The sequence below is a fragment of the Helicoverpa armigera genome, chromosome 25 (assembly GCF_030705265.1).
Source record: "Helicoverpa armigera isolate CAAS_96S chromosome 25, ASM3070526v1, whole genome shotgun sequence".
Taxonomy (NCBI): Eukaryota; Metazoa; Arthropoda; class Insecta; order Lepidoptera; family Noctuidae; genus Helicoverpa; species Helicoverpa armigera.
In genome coordinates, this window is record NC_087144.1 from 199,929 (window position 1) to 224,040 (window position 24,112).

The window sequence follows — 24,112 nt, forward strand, 5'->3', positions numbered from 1 at the left end:
GCTCGAATGACCAATTGGGCCTTGGTGTATGGAAAAAATAGTTGGTGACCAATCGGTACTAATGACAAATTGGGAATAACTCCTTTTTTCTTCGTTAAAGTTACTTTTGGATACTTTCTGAAGATAGACTTTATTCACCAATTGAAAGATTTTTTTCCCTAAAGCAAAAAAATAACAATTGCTATATATTACTCGTCATCTTCATAACGGCTATGTGATAGCGGAAACATTCTGGACCGACTGTAAAAGAGGGTTTTAATTGGAAGATCATGATGAATGTTTCTACCTACATTAACAGTCGTCAATAGTCAACAGATGCTAGTCATCGTTATTTTCAAGTTTTTGTTTTCCTCGTCACACTCATCATATTTTGATAAATACTAACATATGTAGAATCTTATCCAACAATTTTATTTGATGAAAGCAATACTTTCAATAATTACATCATTAATTAAAATATTTTTGTTGATTATCTTATCAATATAATTCACAAGCTACTGTCAGCGGTTTTACCTGCTTCTCGAGGGAACCACTTCCCGAATCCGGATAAAAACTAGCCCATTTATTATATGGACCTACTGTAAGGTATACTGCTAGTGTCAACTTTCGATCAAATACATTCCGTTGTGTTTGCGTGAAAAAGGAACAAGCATTTATACATACATACAAACAAACAACTTCTTCTCTTAACATTTATAATTTTGAAAGGATTAGTTTTGATATTGTCACTATATTCATTTATCTGTGTAGGTAATATATCATCAATTTACATCAACAAATGACTCATCTGGGATAAACACAGACTTTACCAGGTAAGTATTAGGCATACATATCCCTAGAATATGTAGAAAAGCTATTGATGACATCATCGTCATCTTCCTCTCCATCATAGGACGTCCACAGCTGAACATAGGCTTCCCATATGAGTTTCTTTGCTATATTTTGTACTTACATGGATCTAACGGAGGTATTTGGCATTTCTACAGCATTCCAGGATTATTGTGGCCGGCAAGTTTACCAACAGATCACGGTTGACATAGATTTTTTTAAAATTAACAACGACTGATATCAGTGTCCTGGCGCTTATAGGCCGGGGGTAAAATGACAACCTGACTCAGGGCTTGCTTTCACCATCATGAAATCTGTAAATAAAATAATTGTAACTGGTTTGTGCGAGATTTTATATCTACGTGTTTGGGGAACAATGATAAGGCTACACGTGTATATCGTTATAAGTAAGTTGATTGTAGTCAATGACTGTCCGGAATTGTCTTGCAGTGATTGTTGCTAGTTCGATATCTGTTTTCTTCAAGATTTTTTTTGATAAATATTAGTATTTCTGAAGGGTTATTCCGAGAATCCGCGTGGGTGCTAATCTTTTGTTCAAATAAATGATAAGAAGGTGTAGGTAGCAAACCAACATCTGGCGATCATAATCTGGTTTATAAATACGACTGCCTTCATAGTTACAAGTTCGAACAAATACGATATTAGGTAACAAAATAGACAACAGATTTCAAAATAAATTTTAATATTGACAGCGTTTTTTGAAAAAGACCTGTTAAAAAGGATTCAGATGAGATCGCAAGCAAAGTAGATCAAAACAGTCCAAAACAGAGCAGAGTGGAAATTGTTGATAAAGTCCTGTAGGATATTGGTAGCAATAGTTTAAAATGATGATGATGATGAAGTTTTACAGGAAGGCGAACTGCAGTAAGATGATAGTGTAGTGTGTGATGAGCGACATGACGTTGAGCGGCAGTGCGGCGTGCACGGAGAACAGCCCGCACGCAGACATCTTGCTGAACGTCGCCTCGTGTGAGCGACGCACGTTCTTACACAAGTGGCGAACTGCCTCTGAAACCATGTTCGTCTTGTAAGACATCTACTACATCTAGCTTATATGCCTAACTACTTATAGACTCTCTTCTTTGTATCTCTATTAGCAATCATTTCACCATTCATCGCGTATTTCATGTCTTCTTTTACAATGAAGCCAGTATGTATTTCATAGTTTAATTGATCACACAAATGACATTACCAAGCATTATAAAGTCATCAAATACCTGTACAGTTAGAATTCAGTACTATCGCACAAGAATCCAAAGAGTTTCTAGCAGACGTGTAAAACTTCTCGAACTGTGCGTTCAGAGCGACCTGCATCACCACGTTCGTTGTTATCCACATGTGGATAGCAGCTATCATTATCAAGCTTTGAATCTGTAAACACATTATTAACATACTCATAAGAAGCTTCACCATGACTGACATACTTCATTTATAACTTAAAAGAACAACTTACATTTTTTTCATGATCAATAGTCATCTGTATGTAAATTAACGTCCGAAAAAAGAAGTCTATGCAATAGAACAGAACCTGTAATTAAATAATTAATAGCAATTCACATAGCTGTGTTATTCATAAAACAAGATTGTTTTATTTAGAAATCTTCCAATAGCAAACCGCCAAGTGCATTAAATTCTGGCAAATTCTTAAAATTATTTGATGGCCTGACTTGTATTGAAGAATTCTATACTTTGATTAGGTAATTTCAACTTACCTTCATTTGAAAAGAAAGCTTATGGATATCATAGCACTCCATTATATCAATATACTTCTGATATAGTTTTTGGCAATAATCTTCTGTATCGGAGTTAGATTCCATACCTTCTAATTGAAGAACTCGATCATTCCAGAGATTTAGTTTATCTTGTAATAGCACAATAAGTCTGGTCGCATTAACAATATTCACGTTAAAAGACATAGATGCGGCTCCACACAAGACATCCATATACGAGAGCTTCAGTAATGTATTAACGCTAATCCACCCAAAAACTTCATAACATATTATCGAGATGACAAATATCCAATTTCTATAAATGAAGCGCTTGAATACTTTGCTATCATTAAGAAAGGCATGAACATCTTGGATCTTCAATACAAACTTGACATTCAACTTTGATTGTAAAGCTGAGATAAAGTTTGAGAGTACCCCAAAACAGCTGATGAGAACAAGCACATAAGAATTAATAGTATGAAAAGCAACATTTCTGCGTTGCTGTCTGATGTATCTGTGGTCGTAGCAGCGGTACGCGAAGAGAAACATGAAGAACATTGTAACACAAAAAGACAATAACTTGGAACAAAGACTGTTTGGTAGAATTAAATTCCCTTTTAGTCTATAATAGGGACAGAAGGAAAAGAAATGTATCAAGCGGAGAGGTCGGAGCATACGCTTAACGTCATTGTCAATAAAGTCGCCTGGTAAGGCTTTCACGGGCTGGTCTGGTCTGGTGATGGAATTCTTTTTCACACAGCTCTCGACCGTCATTACAACTATTTAAATTACACCTTCCAACACCAGTCTTCAGACAATGATAGAACTAAGTAATGGTAATTTTTACTCAGGTGTTACGGTAGATTAATTTGGAAGTCACATATTCGTTTACTTGGGCTGAGTAGTAATAACATATCCGGAAACTAATATAACTAAATGTCACTAATGTAGTGGAATAAACCTTGAATAAGTTCAACTGCCCACACACATAAATTATATCTACGAGTAGGATAAATTACATTTGAAATCATATTTAACTGGAGGAATGAGAAAATAATGATAGCAAATAAATATTACAGAAGGTATTTGAAAAGTCTTTTGTCGATAAGTTGAAGAAAAAGTGCATTACTTAGTACCTAATCCGAAAGCGAATATCTTCTGGTAAGTTATGTCACCCTAGTACTTGTGACAAAAAATGATTCGATTTCAAGACCATTATTTTAGTGTAGAAAATTATTACAAGTTGGTAATGCATCTGGCTTCATTGCACCTATGATTTCCTAGTACTTGTAGTAAGTAGTTTGGGAGTGGGGAGCGTGAGGTTTTTTCGTTACGGAATTTCTGGATTTGGTCCCCGCGCTCAAGGCCTGCGATAGAAGCTATGCAATAGCTTAAAAACAATAGAAATCATAGGAGGCAGAGACATAATTAATATAACAAATAATTTCACAATGGGTTAGTGAATAATATACAAGCAAAGTAGGCACCTATTTAATGTAAGTAATTTTTTTACCAACAGATTGTTTACTAGGTGCAGTCATTTATTTGCTAGAAAAGGTGTACTTTTAATAGCACAAGTGTTACACGAAAGAGAATTGTAAGAAGACGACAATGTAAGCAGTGATGAGTGAAGCAAATCGTAATGGCTGAGCCGCATCCAATGTGAACACATATAAAACGTTCATTTTGTGAAACTTGGTTCTGTACAGTCGTCGGATGTTCCTGCAAACTCTTCTTTGTTTTTCTGCAAACGATAAGCTTATATAGGTGACATTGCATGACTTGATTGGCTATGAACGAAATGGTAACTGGGAACCCTCTTAGCTGAAGATCGATCTACCATTGCAGGTATTGCTAAATGCAGGTAAATAATTGTATCCCTTCTAATAATATCTGTACATTTACCTGATGTATCTCTTGATGTCGATATCCAGATACATGTAGTTTGAATTTCTGCCATCGTTAAATAAAATCTTTCGCATTCTGAGCTTAATTTTATTATTAAAATAATACTTTTTAAGAACCACAGTTGAGACGTTAGGATCCGTAGGAAAAACTATAAAAATATTAAACAAATTAGAGTTTTCCACCCACCGATACTTATGTAATTATGTTTACTTATTTAATTTTGTTTAAATAATGTACACAGAAAGAATATAAAAGAAGTAGAGATAGCATAAAATAGTACAAAGGTGTATGTTTATGTACCTCTCTTTAATAAAAATTAAAAAGGTACATTCAACTTGATCCCTTCTAGTGCACCAAAATACGTACATTGGTTCCACAATCAATGGTAATCTTCCTCGTTCGTATATGAATCGCTATATCCGCTAAGGCGTTGGAAAATATGTATACGTAAAAAAATAATATCTGAAATATCCATGAAATATATTAGTTAACGTTATCTCTTTTATTTATTGGTGTAATTACAAGCAACAAATAGGTAAGCTAACCAAATACTGAAAAGTCTTTTCGATCAATTGATAAGATTTTAGTATTTCTAAATATGCCTTGAACAAATTATTCGTATCACAATGCACTGTATTTCCAACACTCTGCTGAATTCTTTCAATCCATATTTGAGCAGTTTTTCTGTTTATTTCCAAGAGCTTGGCAGCATAGATGACGTTGATATCGAAGCAGATATGTAAGTAACTCGTGAAAATATCGCGAATGCTAATATCATCGAAGGTGTAACAGTAATAAAAAAGCCAAAATATATGAAAACTGTTCAAGGCTATAACGTAGATCCAGTTGAATATAAGAGAACGCTTGAAAACCATTCCATTGATGTTAAGCATTCTGTGAGCATTTTGAATGCTACAGATTAGTAAGACGTTGTTATTTTTCTGCATAATGTTTACGAAGTAGTTCAAAATACTTCCAATGGCAAAAACAACCAAATCTAAAAGTAGATTATGTATTTTGTTGAATGAAGACGATATCAAATAGAAGCTGAGTGAGACATAAAGTATCGTCCCTATTGCCGAGACAACGTCGTATTTCAAATCATTTGAATGAATGAAATCGTTTTTAATCTGGTATTTAGCGCAGAAGAATAATGCTTGCATTAAATTCAGAGGTAGTAATGTCGCTTGCAAGTATTTCTCAATAGCATTTACTGCAAGATTATCAGTATTTATATTACTTGAAGCACATTTTACTTTTCTAACTGTAGTGTGCAGTTTCCGTACAATGTGCAACATTGTGTCTATTATGTTTTTTGTTTTTGTTCTAAAAGTACTATTGGCCCGTCTCTACACCTAATAGATGTACATTGTACAAATAGTCATATTTTGTTGACCTATGTTCTCTTATTGGTCTTTCTTTCTACTTGCGATGTTACACAGTAAAACATACGCAGTTAGTGCTATCTGATATTTTTTATATAATTTCTTGCATTTATTGCAACTTCAAGACAGGCTTTGTGGAAGCATAAAGTCAATTGAATTTCTTTATGTCCCTATCAAAGACTTCTTTCACACAAAAGTTATTTGTGTATACCATTCTCAAACACGAGACCCTGGAGGAGGAGATAAACCTTTACTTAGTTAAACAGTAAAACAAAGAACTAGAACAAATTAACACACAACACATAATGGAGCATTTAGAACCATTACCGTCAAATGGTGATGACTTTATCATTTGGAATTGGAAAGCTAGAAACCATTTACTTTTATTAAAAGAAAATATGGCATTGTCAATGTGTCCATTAACACATGTATGTTATAACCTTGTAGAACAATATTTACTCGATACATTGTTGGTCGTAAATAAAGTTAATGTATCCATAATTTTTTTGTAAAAAAGTTTTTTATTTAAAGCTTTTCAGTGATACGAATAGTTGTCACTATCCATACAAGTGGTAAGTTCTCATGAATACAAAGATTATACATAAGTCCAAATACGAGGTATTTTACATATTCAGTTGTCGAGTTCCCTCGACTTTCTCTGGTCTCCATCATCAGGTCAGTTCCAAACCTTCACTGTTGCAAAGGTCTTGTCAATACAAATTATTTAAGCCCGAACACGAGGTAGGTTACATATTCAGTTGTCGAGTTCCCTCGACTTTCTCTGGTCGCCATCATCGGGTCAGCTCCAAACCTTCACTGTTGTAAAGGTCTTGTCAATACAAATAATTTAAGCCCAAACACGAGGTAGTTTACATATTCAGTTGTCGAGTTCCCTCGACCCTCTCTGGTTTCCATCATCAGATCAGCTCCAAATCTTCACTGTTGAATAGTGCTTTCAGGCGTACACCTGAGTGTCAAGTTTTTACCCTATGTATGCCTACAACTTTCGAAGGTTGCCCTCGATTTCTCAGGGTTTCCATCATCAGATCCTGACCTGATGACTATGGGACCAACTGGCAGCTATTCCGAGTCGAACAAAAAAAGAATCACGTAAATCGGTCTATAAACCTCGGAGTAATCGATGTACATACATAGAAAAAAAAAAAAAAAACATACCGGCCGAATTGATAACCTCCTCCTTTTTGGGAAGTCGGTTAAAAATTGATGATGATGATCCCAAAAGTTTTTTTTTAAATCTTTTTTTATTAGAACACTGACCAATGAAGGCAGGGCGCTGCATTTCACTGTAGCTGGTGGACGCTTTACAAAAGTATAATAATTATATTATGGGCCTCTTTTCTTCAGTACCTATAAAAATTCTGGTAAATATGCTTCCAATTTTTTTACTTAATTAGCTTGAAATCATTTTGCTATTTGGATGATATCAGGCGCACGAACTTAACCTGAAGTAATGGTACTCTGCAGGAAGATTTTTCCAGTTCATCTCCATAAGACCCACTCCTTATACCCAGTTTGACGTTCTCTAGATATTTTCGAATTTGCCTCATGTCAGCTGATAGTTTTGAGTCAGGTTGAAAGTGTTCGTAACATCTGTACAGCAGAATAAAGCACAGTGCCTCCAGTTTTTGATATAGCAATGAAACTTGCTGCTACTTGTGACATTATTTTTAAAGATTTTCATGTGCCATTTAACATGATATTCTTGTCGTCTCCCGGTATGTTTGTGCTTACAATTTTGTGTTAGGGTGCTTACATAAAGAAACAGGTTGCCGGTACGGACAAACCTGTACAGTCTACATTTTGCGTAGTGATTTATCTATGATTTGTGATAATACTTATAGGTGATAAACAAGTAGGTGTCTCTTCTATTCCTACTCCTACGACCTGTCTTCCTTTTGGTTTAGTTACGTAGTACACCCTTCCTCCAGGGATGTATCAAGTCAGTAGTTACAGCAATAGCTTCTGTAGTTACAACCAAAGACTGGGACATGGCATAGCCCATTATTTACATGATGATATACGTAATGTCCAGTATATTGCTTTCTCTATCAACCCTTACCTATTCCAACTTAATAAATAAAATATCTTTCGTTATCGCGCAGGTTTTTTTAATTTTCATTATCACGATTCTCAGCTTATCTCCATAGAGCAGAGATAACAATAATTATTTCACAATAAGGTACTTATTAGCTTCAGTCATTTGAGTGGATATAAACATAGCAATATTTTAGATTTTTAAGACACCAACGCTGAAGTTTTCAAGTAAATTATTTTTGCTGTGTCTGCCAATTTAACAGCGTTGTAAGAAAATCGTCTGTCTGTAGTGTAGCTACACTCGTTATTCCCTAATTCTTGTGATCCCCAGGTAGACAGAGATAGAATCCGCAAGCTGATCCTCGTGACTTAGGTATATACGAGGAAATTATTCACTACTAGGAAAATAGATACGATCCGACCAATAATGGCAAATTCCCAATCTTATCACATAGGCCGTCTGAGAAACTGAATCTTAATTCATTATAGCAATATTATAAAAATAATTAGTCATTTTATCTGTTAAGCTGATGATTATATCAGTAATTAATTATATTAATATCTAGCTATACAAATCATCTGGCTATGCTTACCTCTGGCTGCTGTAAAAGTATTGTTCGGAAGATCTCGTTTAGGCGCAATTTTTAGATCTATATGTAAGAAACACGTGACTACATGTAAAAGGGTAGGACTTATGTGGTTGCGGCATGATTTTTTTCCACGTTCGAAGTTACTCAATAAAGTAGCACAGTTACCTACAATGGTCAAGGTTGTTTGCCTTATTCTGAACTGCAAACTTCAAAACCAATTATTACGGAAAATTTGCAAATAACAAGTGGCTTAACAAAAATTTCGAACAACAGATAAACAGACTTAACGTATTTGTTTAATATCAGAACTTCAAAATTGATTAGTAATCTTAATGACTAATCATCAATATGACGATAAAGATAGTATTCTCTGTATATCGCAACTCGGTCAATAAATATCGTTCTCTGCAAGGCTTTCAGCCACTCTAGCCTGCATCTTCAAAGAAGATGTAGTGAACTGTTTCGTGATAAAACATCAACCTAATTTAGACGTTTGTTTAAAACAAGAATACAAAACAAGAACTAGTAGCAAAGTAACTAGAAGTGACAACCATGACGTCAGTGATACATATCGTGTCACTTCTAGCAGTGTTGTTGGCGCCGGCGCTTGCCGTGCAAGTGAGAGTGAGCGATGGCTTGTTGGAGGGAGAGCGACTGATCAACGAGTATGGCGGTGCTGAGTACTTCAGCTTTAGAGGAATCCCGTATGCGCAGCCACCTCTCGGAAATCTCAGATTCAAGGTACTTTCCTCTCTAATATAATTTATCCTTAGAATGTCGGTACTAGTAAAAAAAGCTTAGCGAAATTTCTCTTACTGTTTACATATACATATTTCTCTAATACAGCAAGAGTCGATTTCAGAACAACATACTTTCTTGATCTTATATTCAAAATGATAATTTGAATTCCACAGGCTCCACAACCTCCGACCCCGTGGAACAATGTCCGCAGCGCCAAGGAGTTTGGTAACAATTGTCTGCAGTACGACTTGTTCATAGACAAAGGAAAGCGAAGTGGCGATGAAGATTGTCTGTATCTCAACGTGTACACTCCTGAGATCACTCCCAGCGAGCCTCTGCCAGTCATGGTCTGGATCCACGGAGGAGGCTTCGTCTCCGGCAGTGGGGATGACAATGTATACGGACCTAAGTTCCTTGTGAGACACGGAGTTATTTTAGTCACGATTAACTACCGACTCGAAGTTCTTGGTTTCCTTTCCTTAGACACAGAAGAAGTCCCTGGAAACGCAGGAATGAAAGATCAAGTGGCCGCGCTCAGGTGGGTCAATAAAAACATCGCCAACTTCGGTGGAGACCCTCACAACGTTACCATATTCGGTGAAAGCGCTGGAGGGGTCAGTGTCTCTTATCAAGTAATCTCACCAATGTCCAAAGGATTATTCAAGAGAGCCATAGCTCAGAGTGGTGTCAGTGTCGGTTATTGGGCGCAGTCATATAGGCCAAGAGAAAGAGGCTTCGCTTTGGCCAGGAGTTTAGGATTACATACTGACAATGTCACTGAAGTTTATGAGTTCCTGAAAGTTCAGCCAGCTGAATCACTCGTACAAATCAAGGCGGCAGTAACTTACTCCGAACACGAAAGACCTAACGTTGAAGTTTACTTTAGCGTGACTGATGAAAAACAATTCGGAAACAATGAGAGATTCTTCTACGGAGATATGGTGAATGCAGTGTCAAAAAACGTCCACGAAGGCGTAGATATTATGACAGGATACACGGCTGACGAAGGACTCATGGGTGTTGCTATCTTCGGTCAAATCAATTCAAGTTTAGAACAAGCTAGAAGTTTCCCACAATTCTTTGTATCCTACCCAATGTCGCTCAATTTGCCAGTTGATGATCAATTGGAACTTGGAATGAAAATCAGGGACTATTATTTTAAAAATCAGATTTCAATACCTGATGATTGGGAAGGTCTATCAAGATACTACGGCATGGATATATTCTCATTCCCCACTGTGTGGTGGATTAGGCTAATCGCTCGCACGAATAAGAACAAGGCATATCTGTACAAGTTCACCGTCAAGTCCGAGCTGAACAAGGCTGCTCACATGATGGGATTAGCCGACATACTCGGAGACAGGCAGGTGGTCGCTCACAGTGACGATTTGTCATACTTGTTCAGTTCAGTTCACATGCCTACTTTTGACATGACCACGACCCCATTCTTATACATTGACCGTGTTTGTAGGCTGTGGGTCAATTTCGCGAAATATGGGTAAGTACGAATTCATTTTCCTGTTGACACTGCTCCACTATTAATAGATTCTAAGAATCCTTTTAAAATAGAACCTAGGTGTTGATAAGACTGCCAATTCATCATGTTTATAATCTAGGAAAAATATTGAACACATTGGAATCAAAGATTTTATTCAATGTAATTAGTGATAAAGCAATAGCTAAAAACCAGTCAAATCAAGTTAGGACGTGATTACATTTCAGTAAAGTAATACCTACATTACTTTTAAATGAAGATTTGCATTATTAAAATTATCCAAATAAGTAATCCATGGTTTAGATCTCACATCTCGTGTGGTGAACTTCTTCAATGTTTTTTTTTAACCCAATGTTTTTTCCTTTCCTAGGGACCCTACTCCTGACGCATCGTTGGGTGTGGAGTGGAAGCCATACTCGCTGGAGAAGCAAGACTACCTGGACCTCGGCAACCAGCTGGTGGCCGGGAACGAGCCAGATGCCGAAGAAATAAAGTTCTGGGAAGATACTCTAACTGAATTCGGGCAGAGACTGTACTTGGATGAAGATGAGGATTCGGTCAACTCATCCCGGTCAGCACTCATCCCGCAGGATAAGTTGTCCGCATTAATATTATTGTTATTTTTCTTTGGCCAATTCCTCCGGCTTTAAAGAAAAGGTTCGTTTTGGGGAAAAAAATATACACAGCTTGGTTAGACTGATATACTTAAAAAAATGCACTAGGACAATGACCAAAGCCTCGACTGTACTGATTAAAATATGTTGTTATTAAATTCTAATTATTTATTACAAACACATTGTTTATATTATTTTCATCGTACATGCAAACCCTTTGTAGGAACATCAATTTCATGGGTAACTCACACATATTGTATGTCATCACATCCACCCTTTCTTCTGCTATCTAGTCTAACATCAAAATTGGCCAGAAAACCAGCCCAACAATGGCAAATAAAACCAAATTCAAATAACCAACACAGTTTACTGGTACCAGGACTACAGAAACGCGAACTGTAACATCACCACAGTGTAGTTGGTGATTAAGGCCAGCAGCCGCAGCGGCTGACAGATGTCCACACAGAACAGACCACAGGCACGCATCTTCGTATAGGAAGCATTATGTAGACGCTGGACGTTCTTACATAGCTTTATGTCCTCTACTAAAACAAAAGGAATTTGATAAGACAGCTATAAGACAAAAGGTAAACTCGCAAGTATCAAAATTGTATTTGAAGTAATAACCTGTATTGTTTGATGCTAATATCTTGGAGCAGGAATCCTGTGCATGTTTCACAGCTTCATAGAATGCTTCTAAGTGAAGACTTAGGGTTATTTGAAGAACGATTGTCTTAAAGAGCCAGAAGTACAGAAGTATTGATACTAGAGGAGTTTTTACCTGGAAATATAAGTTAAAGAAATTGGTGAATTAATTGTTCTGAGACACTTCTATCAAGTAAATAAATAACATTTTGCTCACCATTATAATTTTTCTGAACTCAATCATCACTTGAATGTTAATTAAACAACGACAAAAGGTTTCAATTGTTTGGTAAACCACCTAAAATAATATCTATCTCATAAAATGTTCAGGATTCAACACTATCTATATAGGTTTCTGAATATGCATTCAGATTGACAACCTGACTCACCTGTTGCTGAAAAACATCTTTACACAAATCATAGCATTTCAAAATTTGCTTATATGCTTCAAACATTTGATAACGATATGTCACATCATTGCCATCAGTGCTAGTCATCAAGACACGAACACTCCAAAGTTCAAGTTTATCTACTAACAACCTCATCAGACTGATTGCGTAAATAATATTGGAGTCAAGACTGGCCAAATACAACAAGTTCAGAGCAAAGTTCCAAGATGCCCGATTGTAAATTGACAAAGAAGAAAACAACATTACAAGGACATAAAATACGAAGATAACAGTAACGTTAGTCCAATTCCTAATGATACTCCGCCTAATGCTACCAGTATTGAGAAACACGTGGATCTTTTGAAAGATAAGTACAAAGGTCACCATTTTACTTGATTGTTTGCAATGAATGATGACATTCATAATGAAGCCTGAGCTATAGAAGACAAAGTCGAAGTAAGACGCGTAATACAGAAAATTAATTGAACCGTATCTTTTGAGATTATCATCAAGTATTATTTCCGTCACTCGATACACGTACCCTGATAAAAAGATTACAAGTCCACACATTAGAATTAACTTTTGCAAGCAATCGTTTGGTTTTACCAAATTCTTCCTGATGTAAAATTTTGGATTCAACACTAGAATTTGTAATAGATTTAGAGGCAAGAATATTGATTGCAAGTCCTTGTCCACTTTGTTGACTGGACATCTTGAATTAACGCTGTGACAACTGTTCCCAGTTCCGACATCATATCTGGTAATGGAACTCATTTAACCCGTTTTTCTGTAGGTAATGTACTCTTCTAACGAACTCTCCAGTAATTTGACATACATGGAAAAGTTATATATAACTGAAGTTACACGTGCTTTCCGTTAATCCTATTAGAAGAACACCCACTTAGAAAATTAATAATGATTGGAAGTATGTCACGACATGCATTAGACACGCAATTAATTTTATTTGTTCTTGTTATCCTAATGAACTTATATTACGCAATGTCTTGTAACCCAATCTCAAAATTGAGGAATTGTTCCAAAGCATGACAAAGACTGAAGTGATAACCAAAGTGAACGTGATTTATTAAACGTTTACAAGATAATGATAATAGCATAAATTAAAGGCTTGTCACTGCCAATCTTAACGTCACACCGAATATAATTGATAAAAATAACAATACATATGAAAACAAGACAATAAACAGAAGAAAACATCACCATTAATAAAGAAAGAAAACATCACCATTAATAAAGAAACCACTTATACAGGGTTATTGTTAAAATCACTAACAACCTTGCAGGACTGTATTACTAACGTAATAAACTACAACTTTTGTTCTATGATTTTTTATAAAACATAATACATTTGCCAAAAACAAACCTACAAGATTTCATTGGTCTATTTAACACATTTCAACTCTATTTTGCTATAGTGATAAAGCACGCCCCTACCATTTCTTCACCAACAAAAGGCCCGATCGAGACCAGTCGAGCGATTAGTCGACCTTAGAGTGTGCGGACGAGTCGAGATTATCACACATTACAATAAATTCGTTTGGTGAAGGGTTTGCATTTTTAGAATGAATGCAAGATCTTTGTCTACCCTACGCCTCCCGCGCACTATTCTCGTACCTAATCATACTTTTGAGTTGGTAACTCGCTACGCTAAGATATCCCGCCTTTTTACGAAAAGGTCAAATAAAAACACAAAATATCGTCTTCTTCACGTACTGTGTGCCTCGGTGGACGATCACTATCCCTGATGGCATGCCGGAATTGCCCGTAATCTCGTAACCGCTGTGTGGCGGCTAGCAATTATTAAAAGTCATAGAACAAAAGTTTTAGTTTATGATATTAGTAATATGGTCCTGAGAGGTTGTTAGGGTTTTACCTATAACCCTGTATTGAAGTAAAAGATACGTTTGTATTACAAGAAGGCGAACTGCAAGCACACGATGATATAAGAGGAGATGAGCCTGGACAGCTGCAGCGGCAGTTCAGCGTCCACTTGAAAGAGACGACATCCGTCCAGCTTACTGAACAATGATCTTCGCGCACGATGGATGTTCTTGTACACTCGCATGTCCAGTTCTGTGAAAGAAAATTTAAATAATATAGCAGCATTATACAGTGTAATAGATTTGTGTTCAAAACAATCGCAAGCTACTGGGAAAGAGCTCAATAGATGTCACTATGCTTATTGATGATCAAGTTTTGTCCATTATAGAGTCACTGTGAAGTGAGTCTCACACTTTCCCGTCCACCTACAGTGAGAGGGGTCATTTGATTAAAATACTAAAAATACAGTATCAGGATACGATCTGGGTCTAACTTCACCTGTTGCATGCTTTTGTCACCGTCGATATACCAAGCACAGGAGGCAAAATGTATACGAGTGTTGCTTACCTGCAAATTGTTCTGAGTTCATGAGCATGATACTGGTATCGTGTACATCCCTCATGGCCGCATAGAACCTCTCACACTCCACGCTCAGGTAGATAAACACCACTATACTCTTCAAAAGCCATGTTTGTGATATAAATACCAGCACAAAATACTGAAAAAAAAACACAAAACCTTATCGATCTTCGAGTTCTTTATCAATCGTCGACTTCCTTTTTAATTTTCATTGATCAAATTGTTATCGATCGAGCTCAATATCAATATTGTGTATGACTTACTTTTATATTTTTGATGGACTCGTAATTCTAGATGAGTAGCATTGTCATTACGTTTTTGATGCTTTGGAAAGTGACGTTAATCGCATAGAAGGCGATCTGAAAGTTGCAAGTAACGAAGTAAAACGTTCAAATTGAAGATAGTCTGGATTACATTAATAACACGTGGAAATATGTGTTTACCTGTATTTGAAAAGTTTTCTCTATAATCTTATAGGCACCTTGGATATTGAAATAAACGTCGAATAACATTTCTAAATGTCGTTCCCTTTCAGAATTATCAATATTCTGTTTTTGAACAGCTTCGATCCAAACACGGAGCGTTTTCTCCAACAATTTGATCAACAGTGAGGCGTAAATGACGTTCACATCAAACAAAATGGTTGGATACTGAGTCAACACATCAGTAATTCGAAGTTCCGAGAAGTAATAACAATAATAGGTTCCAGAAACAATAAAGAATGCATGAATCAAAATGACACTCCACCAACTACTAGCTATTAAACTTTTAAGACACAATCTACTAACGTTCAAATTCCTTAGCACATACTGAATTTTCAAAATCAACAGAATGTTATTGTCACTCTCCTTGAAACAGACGTAGGTATTAATTAAGAAACCAATGGAAAATATCGTAAAATCTAAACAATCAAATAAAGTGAAGAAAATCTTCAAGCCTCCGTGAAAGTCCACGATATAAATACATAAATAGATAACAGTGTACAATGCGAGACACCTGAACGATACGAAATAGAAGACGACGAGGACATTATACAGGAAGCTGTTAGGACAGATGACATTATGTCTTATCCTATACGAGGCGCAGAACAGGAGCCGTGGGACTAAGTTCAGTGGTCTCAACAGAGCTTGCAAATCATTATCAACCAAATTTTTTATTTGCAGTTTATTGAATGGTAATGTTGGAATATCGTCAACTCGACGCACGTACATTTTCCTAAGATATCGACCAGAAGTATATCACTCAAGTAATTCGATTACTAAAATGTATGATACATCATCGTTTGAATCAATTTGTCTAATTTATTTTTTTATGTCAGTAAACACACTAATTTATGTATGAATATTATAATTTGCTTTCTGATATTTTTATTTGAGTAACATATTTTTGTATGACACTACTAATGCATTTTTTATTTATTGGTTACTTTACGGGAACTAGATGATGATTTGAACGCTGACTCAGCCTCTGATCAGAGACTCAATTAAACCATATCTACTACTCAGCCTTTTTCTTACTCAAACTAAAAAGTAGATGAAACTAAAACTCTAGAAGACCTTAGAGATGAAGACTTAAAGGAAGGAGAACTGCATGATAACGATGGTGTAGGTGGTGATGAAGTCGAAGAGTCGCAGTGACATCATGGCGTCCACGGTGAACAAGCCACACGCGCTCATCTTCTCGTAGTCAGCTAGCTGCACACGGTGAATGTTCTTACAAAAAGGCAGCTGACTTTCTGAAAATAATATCAATATGCATTGAAGATATTGTAGAGTGAAAGCCAAAAAAAAAACCAGCTTGTTTCTGTCTGTCTTGCAGACGGTCCTTTTCCATCACAATGTTCTCTTGTACTTAATAGTTGTTCTGGTCTTGCCTCACTCATAAATCATATCCTTCATTCAAGTAACTAAAACTATATAGGTAATCTTTGCTTACCCAAGTATCTGGTAGACTGAATCAGTGGTGTCACTGTGATCTGAACCTTCTTCATGGCCGAGTAGAACTTCTCACATTCCAAGCTCAAAATAATTCCCAATACGACACTTTTACATAACCACGCTTTTGCTATAATTGCTAGAAAAGTGAACTGAAAATACACATGCAAATATATATTTTTTATGATCCACTGAACATTTAAATCAAGCAATAATTTAATGATGTTTACTTACAGCAAGGGGGCCTTTCGTAATACAATCTTTTATCTGTATTAGAGCAGCAACATTTAAAAGCGCATGACACGCTATATTTGCTATGCTGAATGCAATCTGAAAATAATTATATTATCCTCAGCACCTTCCAATAGAAGCCATTACCAGATCGGTATTTGTCACTGATTCACTTATATTAAGAATCAGCTAAAAATCAAATTACATTGCAAATACATGAGACGTGAAATTATTAATACACTAAACGATAATGTCAATGATAAAAACAATACGGTAAAAGATTAGTCAAACAGATGGCTGGACACAAAACTATATCTAAAAAAATAAAGTCACTTACAAGTGCACCAAAACTTTTTTCAACAATCATATACGCTTCCAAAATGCTTATGTACACATCATACATAGTGTTCCAGTAAGACTCTCGCTGCGAATCAAGAATGTTCTTGGATCTCACAACATGATCATTCCACGCGGCTAGGAGCTTCCTCAACAACTTGATGACACACGCAGCGTATAACAGACTTACATCGAAAATAACGGAAGAGTAGAACGAAAGAATTCCGAAAAAGCGTAAGTTTTCAAAGAAGAAGTAAGAGAAAAATGCAATACTAACTAAACAGATACCATTTAGGATGATAATGGATAACCAATTGAAGATCTTTAAGCTCTTGAGTTCATTACTGTTAAACTCGAGAACTTTGATAGCGAACTGAATTTTTAAGACAATCGCTATGTTGTTGCACCGGTGTTTTACATTGTTGATGTAATGTAACATTAAACCGAAGGCGTTGACAAATACTTCAAAGGTGCTGCTCCAGTGGATACGAGGATTGAAATTGTTCTTCAACTGTACCAATTCAATGGATGAACTAACTGTTATATAAATGCTGTATGAGCAGTATATGACCACGCACACAAACCCACAGATATTATAATAAATACCATTCGGGGTGATGAAATTGTAGCGGATGGAGTATTTCGAACAAATGAAGATACCGAGCAAAAGGTTCAACGGTCTTAGAACTGATTGCAAGTCTTTTTCAACCCGGTTGTCAAGCAAGCCCTCACTGTAGGGAATATTGGGTGCCTTCGTTAATACAACTGGGTCACTTTGTTGTTTTCTTTTGAAATTCAATTGTGAGAACATGTTGGCATAGCCTGCCACGGGCCACCGTGTAATGTAGTACGTTGACTATTTGATACACGAGTCAATTTGATAGGAGTATCCTTTAAGTGGCATTGAATTCCATTATCCTTATTAAAAATATGTCTTCGACTTACTCGATGGTCTTAGGGTTAGGTACATACCTTTGGTCTCTGGTTCGACTCCGGCTTTTGCCATGATAACAAAATTTGTATAGCGTATTCGGGTACACGGGCGTCCCATGCTATGATTACCGAGATATTGGTTCTCCGCATTAACGCGATCTGTTTCCCCGCGAAGTCACGGCGTGTCTGTCGCGCTGTCCGGAGCGCGACAGACACCCAAGTCCGATGGGTACCATTACTTACTATTCGCTTTACTATTCATATTTTTAAACGAATGATTATTTAAATGGCTACTTAACATAATTATGATGATTGAATCGACCGTTTCGTGCCCCACCTTGTTTCAATGACAGTTTGCAAGTCTTCTTAAGCAAACATGCCGTTTTATACTATATTCAATAGTCGTATCGCTGCTAGAAGACGTTCCTTAACTACAGCCAATCAAAGACATGAAATAGAAACGAACGAAGGGTTAGGACGTGAAAATGTTGTGGAAAAATATTTACAACGAATATTTCAACCTTTGGATATAATGCAAGCTATATTTCTAAGTACTAAATATAAGATTCGCGATAATATCATCACACCTATCGGTCGAATCTACAGCTTTATTTCAATTAGTGGTGAATTTGGTTTAATGATCGTCTACTATTTCTTATACATTCACACCGACATCTGGACTGATAATATCAACCATTTTATCTTTGGTGTCGTTGATTTTATCTTATACTTTTGTGGAGTCCTCTTGAATCCCTTGGTAAATGTCATCCAGAAACTTAACAATGTGTTATTGGTCCTGAAGTTACAAAACATTCATAGAGTCCTCAACATGAACGAGAATTATTTCAAGCATATTATCATATCGAACTGGATCTTTAGTTTCACAGTTAGTAACTTCCAACTTCTCTGGCTCTGTGGGTACTACTACGCTTTCTATAACATTGGCGTTGATAATATTCTGACAGTCTACATTTGTATACGTTTTGATATGAATGTCGTGTACGCTACGAGAACCATTAAGCTGTTGTGCAAGTCTCTCGAAAAATGGACTGAGGACCTTTGGAGGTCAGGATACTTTGAAGACTCAGATGACCAATACTGGGATAGAATGTTTGAAGCTTTTTTAGATACTATTAAAGCTTTCCATATTATTGAGACCATCTACCAACAAACGGTGGGTTTTCTCAATTCAAATCGTCGATGTTCAATATTCGTAAATAGATTCTCATATTTTTTTTTGTTTTTTTAGATATTATACTACATCATCCACACGTGTATTAATGGATTGCTTGATATTTGGTTTCGGGTAACAATGAGACCAACTATACCAGATAGCGATTTAAAGGTAAGGTTATAATCATTAATTAATCAAAATGATGCATTATTCTTTAAATTAAATGCGTGTTTGAACCAATATATTGAACCAATCAATTTAAGTGGCTATTTTTAGGCAACAAGCTCTTTTAGAGAAAGCATTTAGACATTTTTATTACCAATTTTCAAAGTGAATAAATTCTCCGGTAAAGTTAACTAATCTCCTCATATTTCAGTACGGTTTCCTAACATTTCTGTCCCTCTCCTGGCTGATGAAGAACCTGACTCTGCAAACGTTACTAAGCGTGGAGACTGAGAGGCTGTACGCGGCCATGAGAGAAGTGCAGAGCTCTTGCATACTCATCCCGACTTTAAAACAACCTTCAGGTATGAGCAATAAGGAACCTTTTACAATAAATGATGAATATATCAGAAAAACCATCCCATGTAAGTAGGTCAAACACTCATTCTCTCTACTAATATAGTCAGTACTGAGAAGCTTTATATGTCAGTTGCCTCTAAGATTTTTTGGAATCTAGATTGATTAACGACCAATTTTTTTTACTTTTTACTTCAGACGTCTTTATTCACAGTATATCAAAGAAGATTCTACAAGAACATCCAGCGGGTCCAGGAGATTAGCTTCAAGAAGATGAGCATGTGCAGGCTGGTGACGGTGGACGCTGAGCTGCCGCTGCGAGTTCTGCACACCATCACCACCTTCACCATCGTCATACTGCAGTTTGAGTTCTTGTGAATCAACCTGATGATGATCGATGCCTTGGTCGTTGTGTCTTAAATAAATCTGATAACCTTCCTTCAATCGATTGGAATGTAAATGACTAAATGATTGTAATTGTTATGATTGTAATGGAATCTAATAAAATTATTTTCCATAAATATATATATTTTATTGTTAATTTCCCAAATACATATTTTCGCAAGGAATATCGTCTATAATGGGTGGTCGTCCACCTAGGATGAAGCCAAAAACCATACCGTAATTCAAACCTGACCAGAGAAATGTCTTTCTGGATTACAACCTTCTGGAATACAAGCGCGAAGTTATTATGTTAACCCTTTTACACTTCATCCATCAACACTTAAATACTAGAAACGTTATTTGTTTCAAATAAACAGCCTACGAACCGCTAATGACTTTCATTAATTGCTTTTCCATTAACGTCCATACCTTTTGCAAGACTGAACTATCTAATTAATACCAAAGGGTGCAGTGCAGCGAACATGCTTGCATATTTCAAAAAGAAACCAAAATCTAAAGTCAACGATGTGATCATCAAGACTTTACCGACAGTACAATACAAAGAAGTATTACTAAATAACGTCATTGAAAAGGATTTGCAATCAGTGCTGAAGCCTTTAGATTTAATGCAAAGACTCTTCATTTGTGCCAAGTATTGTATCCAGGACAACTTCATTACATCTAACAGTCGCAGCTATAACATCCTGGGTATCACCCTTGCCATCACTCTCCGATCTCTCTTGTTCTACAATTTGCTACGTATTGTGTCAAGTGAAGATCAAAACAATTATGTTCTAGCTTTCAGCAATATCTTCGATGACGTGTTCTTCTCAATCGGATTCATTCTGAACTACTATTCTAACATCATCCAGTGTAACAACCATGTGTTGTTAGTTTTAAAGATACAAGAAGTGCACAGGATTTTGAGAGTTAACGGCAAACAATTGAAATGTTTAGTTATCATCAATTGGGTTTATGTTATTGTTTTAAATGTCGTCTATATTTTAGGGGCTCTGTTTTACTGCTTAATTGTTTCATTCGCCCGTATTTTGGATCCCGTGTCGAACTATTGCAGCATCGCTTTTGATATTAATATTGTTTACACGGCATTTGTTATGAGCCTACTGAGGAAAACACTGTCTATATGGATTGAAGATATTCGAACGTCAAAGCATGTCGCTATTGAGTCATATTGGACTGTAATGTTTGATGTGTACTCAAATATTCTTGAAGCTTTTAAGATTTTTGAGAAATCATTCAGTCTGTTGGTAAGTTTAGGTTCCTGGTGTTCAGTATTTGTATTTCTGAATGACGTTCTTAGTTACATCCTAATATCTTTGAAGTATTAATTAAAAGCTTAATTTAACTTGTAGGTGTTACACTATACAATGCACACAGTCTGCCACGGCTTAGTGACCGTCATGATACTGTTGGAGATGCGGCACTTTGTGGGAAACGGGCACATTAGCGAGGGTAACATTAAGGTAACACGAATTACAATGATTGAAAAAACGGCCGGCAATACACGGACCGCTTATATAGTACTTCTATAAATACATATTATGAATTTAAGTAAATGATGATGATGATGAATCACTTATGAATACGTGGAAAAAAATAGAATTAAAAAAAGTTTATTTTTGATAGAAATGACGATATGTTTACAGTTCGGTGGGTTTGCAGTAATATCACAGATGTGGCTGGTGAAGAGCTTGGCGCTGCAAATCCTCATGTGCGTGGAGAGTGAGAAGTTGTACGCAACAGTCAAAGAAGTTAATTATTTGTGCACAATGCTGAGGCGGTCCACATGTTCCGGTAAGATTAGATTTTTTATACGATCCCGATTTGATTGATGTTAATGTCCTCGAATATTATCATTAGCTATATGATCGAGACTGTCTCAGTACAGTAACCTAGCCAAGTCGAGCGTAGTGTTATTAGATTTAGTTTTATGGTAATTTGGAAACACTGGATGGCGAAGAATAATAAGTACTTACATGTCACTAAAGCACACAACTGTAGTGCATGAATATGGGATATGTAAAATTAGCATCTAAAGTAGGTAGTTCAGAATTGTTCTTACACACATCTTAACATAGTTTCATTCTCAGCCACAAAAAGGCGTGTCTGCAAGAACATCTGCCGGCTGCAGAACTCGTCGCACCACAAGATGTCGGCGTTCGGCCTGTTCGCTGTTGACGCCACGCTGCCTCTGAGCATCTTCGGCGTTATCACCAACTACACGCTAGCTCTACTAGGGTTTGCTGTATAACCGTCATTGTATTATCTACCTAGTGTTATGTTAACATCTACTTTACCACCTTCCTCAAATCGATAATTTTCCCCAAACTTACGTTCCTACAGATCTTGCAGTATTTAGAAATCCTAGTCTTTGGATCATTTTGGAGATTAAAATGAATGGCTGTAGAAATAACTATAATGAGGTAAGGATGACGATGTGAAACAATTACCTATTTTATTTAAATACTTACCTGGACATGTTAATAAAAGCTGCTTTTGAAATTTTATATTTTTTAAATTTCTAGTTTCACGTGGCATTCCACTAACTGTCTCGTGTCTTAGAATCATCTATTATAAGTATTCAATCTTAATAGCGATATCTATGAAACTGCAAATGAATGTTAATCGAGACTTGCTAGCGGAAGTACCTATTAACTATTCATAGAAAACAATACCACCAAAACAAAGCGACTTAGTTGACTTACCCAAACTCCAGTAGACAAACAATAATTTTATTAATCAATAAGTCATTATCATTGTTCTTTTGTCGTATTACTTCCTGTAACCAGATGGAAAGTAGCTCTACTTTACACGTGTTGATTCCCTTTCTTTATACCTAACATTGTCACCTCAAGCGCCTCATTTGTTTTTCTACGAAAGCATAACAAACAAACTCACATATAATATTAATAACGATAAAAGCAGACGCTTCGAAAACATTGAATTAATTAAATTGATGCCCATAGCGTAAGCGAACAAACGTATCGGATCCAGCAGATATTCCATATATTCATTTTGTGAAACAATTATTGAATCTACAAGACACGATAATGACGGAATCTGGAATTCCCTTGACCAACAAACTTAGTAAAGAAGTGCAGCAGATATTTCAGCCTTTATACCTGATGCAGATGCTCGTGCTGAACCCGAGATACCAGCTCAGCAATAACTTCATTTACCCAAACATGTGGCTCAACAAGTTCATATTGCTGACGAGCTTAGGGATCTATGTGTCATTTTCCTTGTACCGAATATTCGATATTTATCTATACTTTGATCTAACAATGTTCCTTTTGGGTAATTACTTGCAATTCGCATCTTACTTTAACTTGGTGTTCTACTGTGTAGGATTCATCATTAACTTCACCAACCTATTTATTCACTCTAAGAGATACGTCGCGTTTGTTTTAATCTTCCAAAGAATTCATACTTGTATTGGCAACAAAGCTAGTTTTAAAAGCGCAGTCAACATCAGTCGTATTTATGTCAGCATTTTCTTCGGAGCTTACTTCTTAATGTCGTGTTTTGTGATCACAATATTTAAACAAACTTCTTGGGTTATTGTCTTCAACACTGCAATCATGTTAACCATTGATGCGAATGTGATTTATGCTATCACACTAATTCATTTACTGACTAATGAAGTGAAGCTGTGGAATGCTCACATTTCAATGTTCTCAAAGAAAGGTAGTGACGAAGATCAACACAAAATAATGTTTGAGACCTACTTACATATAGCTAAGTGTCACAGGATCTGTAGAACGGTATTTCAATATATGGTA

At 36.2% G+C, this 24,112-nt stretch overlaps 1 protein-coding gene and 3 long non-coding RNA genes across 5 annotated transcripts; 1 reads left to right on the forward strand and 3 right to left on the reverse strand.

The window, feature by feature from the left end:
* The first annotated feature begins 8,903 nt into the window (after window positions 1–8,903).
* LOC110374941 (juvenile hormone esterase) lies at window positions 8,904–11,524 on the forward strand. Its single transcript, XM_021332879.3, has 3 exons — window positions 8,904–9,237; window positions 9,411–10,735; window positions 11,103–11,524. Exons 1-3 carry the CDS (start codon window positions 9,049–9,051, stop codon window positions 11,380–11,382), a joined length of 1,794 nt encoding a protein of 597 aa, XP_021188554.3. The 5' UTR covers window positions 8,904–9,048; the 3' UTR covers window positions 11,383–11,524.
* Window positions 11,191–12,167, reverse strand: LOC135118707 (uncharacterized). 2 transcript variants are annotated; one of them, XR_010277723.1, is made up of 2 exons: window positions 11,974–12,167; window positions 11,191–11,888 (listed from the first exon to the last, which is right to left on the reverse strand). It is a non-coding gene; the product is annotated as an uncharacterized LOC135118707 (long non-coding RNA). The 2 variants fall into 2 exon arrangements; XR_010277724.1 differs by having other exon boundaries at window positions 11,191–11,891.
* Window positions 12,168–13,439: 1,272 nt separating this feature from the next.
* On the reverse strand, window positions 13,440–15,191 carry LOC110374972 (uncharacterized). Its single transcript, XR_010277722.1, has 3 exons — window positions 15,062–15,191; window positions 14,787–14,937; window positions 13,440–14,471 (listed from the first exon to the last, which is right to left on the reverse strand). It is a non-coding gene; the product is annotated as an uncharacterized LOC110374972 (long non-coding RNA).
* An 876-nt stretch (window positions 15,192–16,067) lies between these two features.
* LOC135118709 (uncharacterized) lies at window positions 16,068–17,186 on the reverse strand. Its single transcript, XR_010277725.1, has 3 exons — window positions 16,967–17,186; window positions 16,734–16,884; window positions 16,068–16,533 (listed from the first exon to the last, which is right to left on the reverse strand). It is a non-coding gene; the product is annotated as an uncharacterized LOC135118709 (long non-coding RNA).
* Window positions 17,187–24,112: the final 6,926 nt, after the last annotated feature.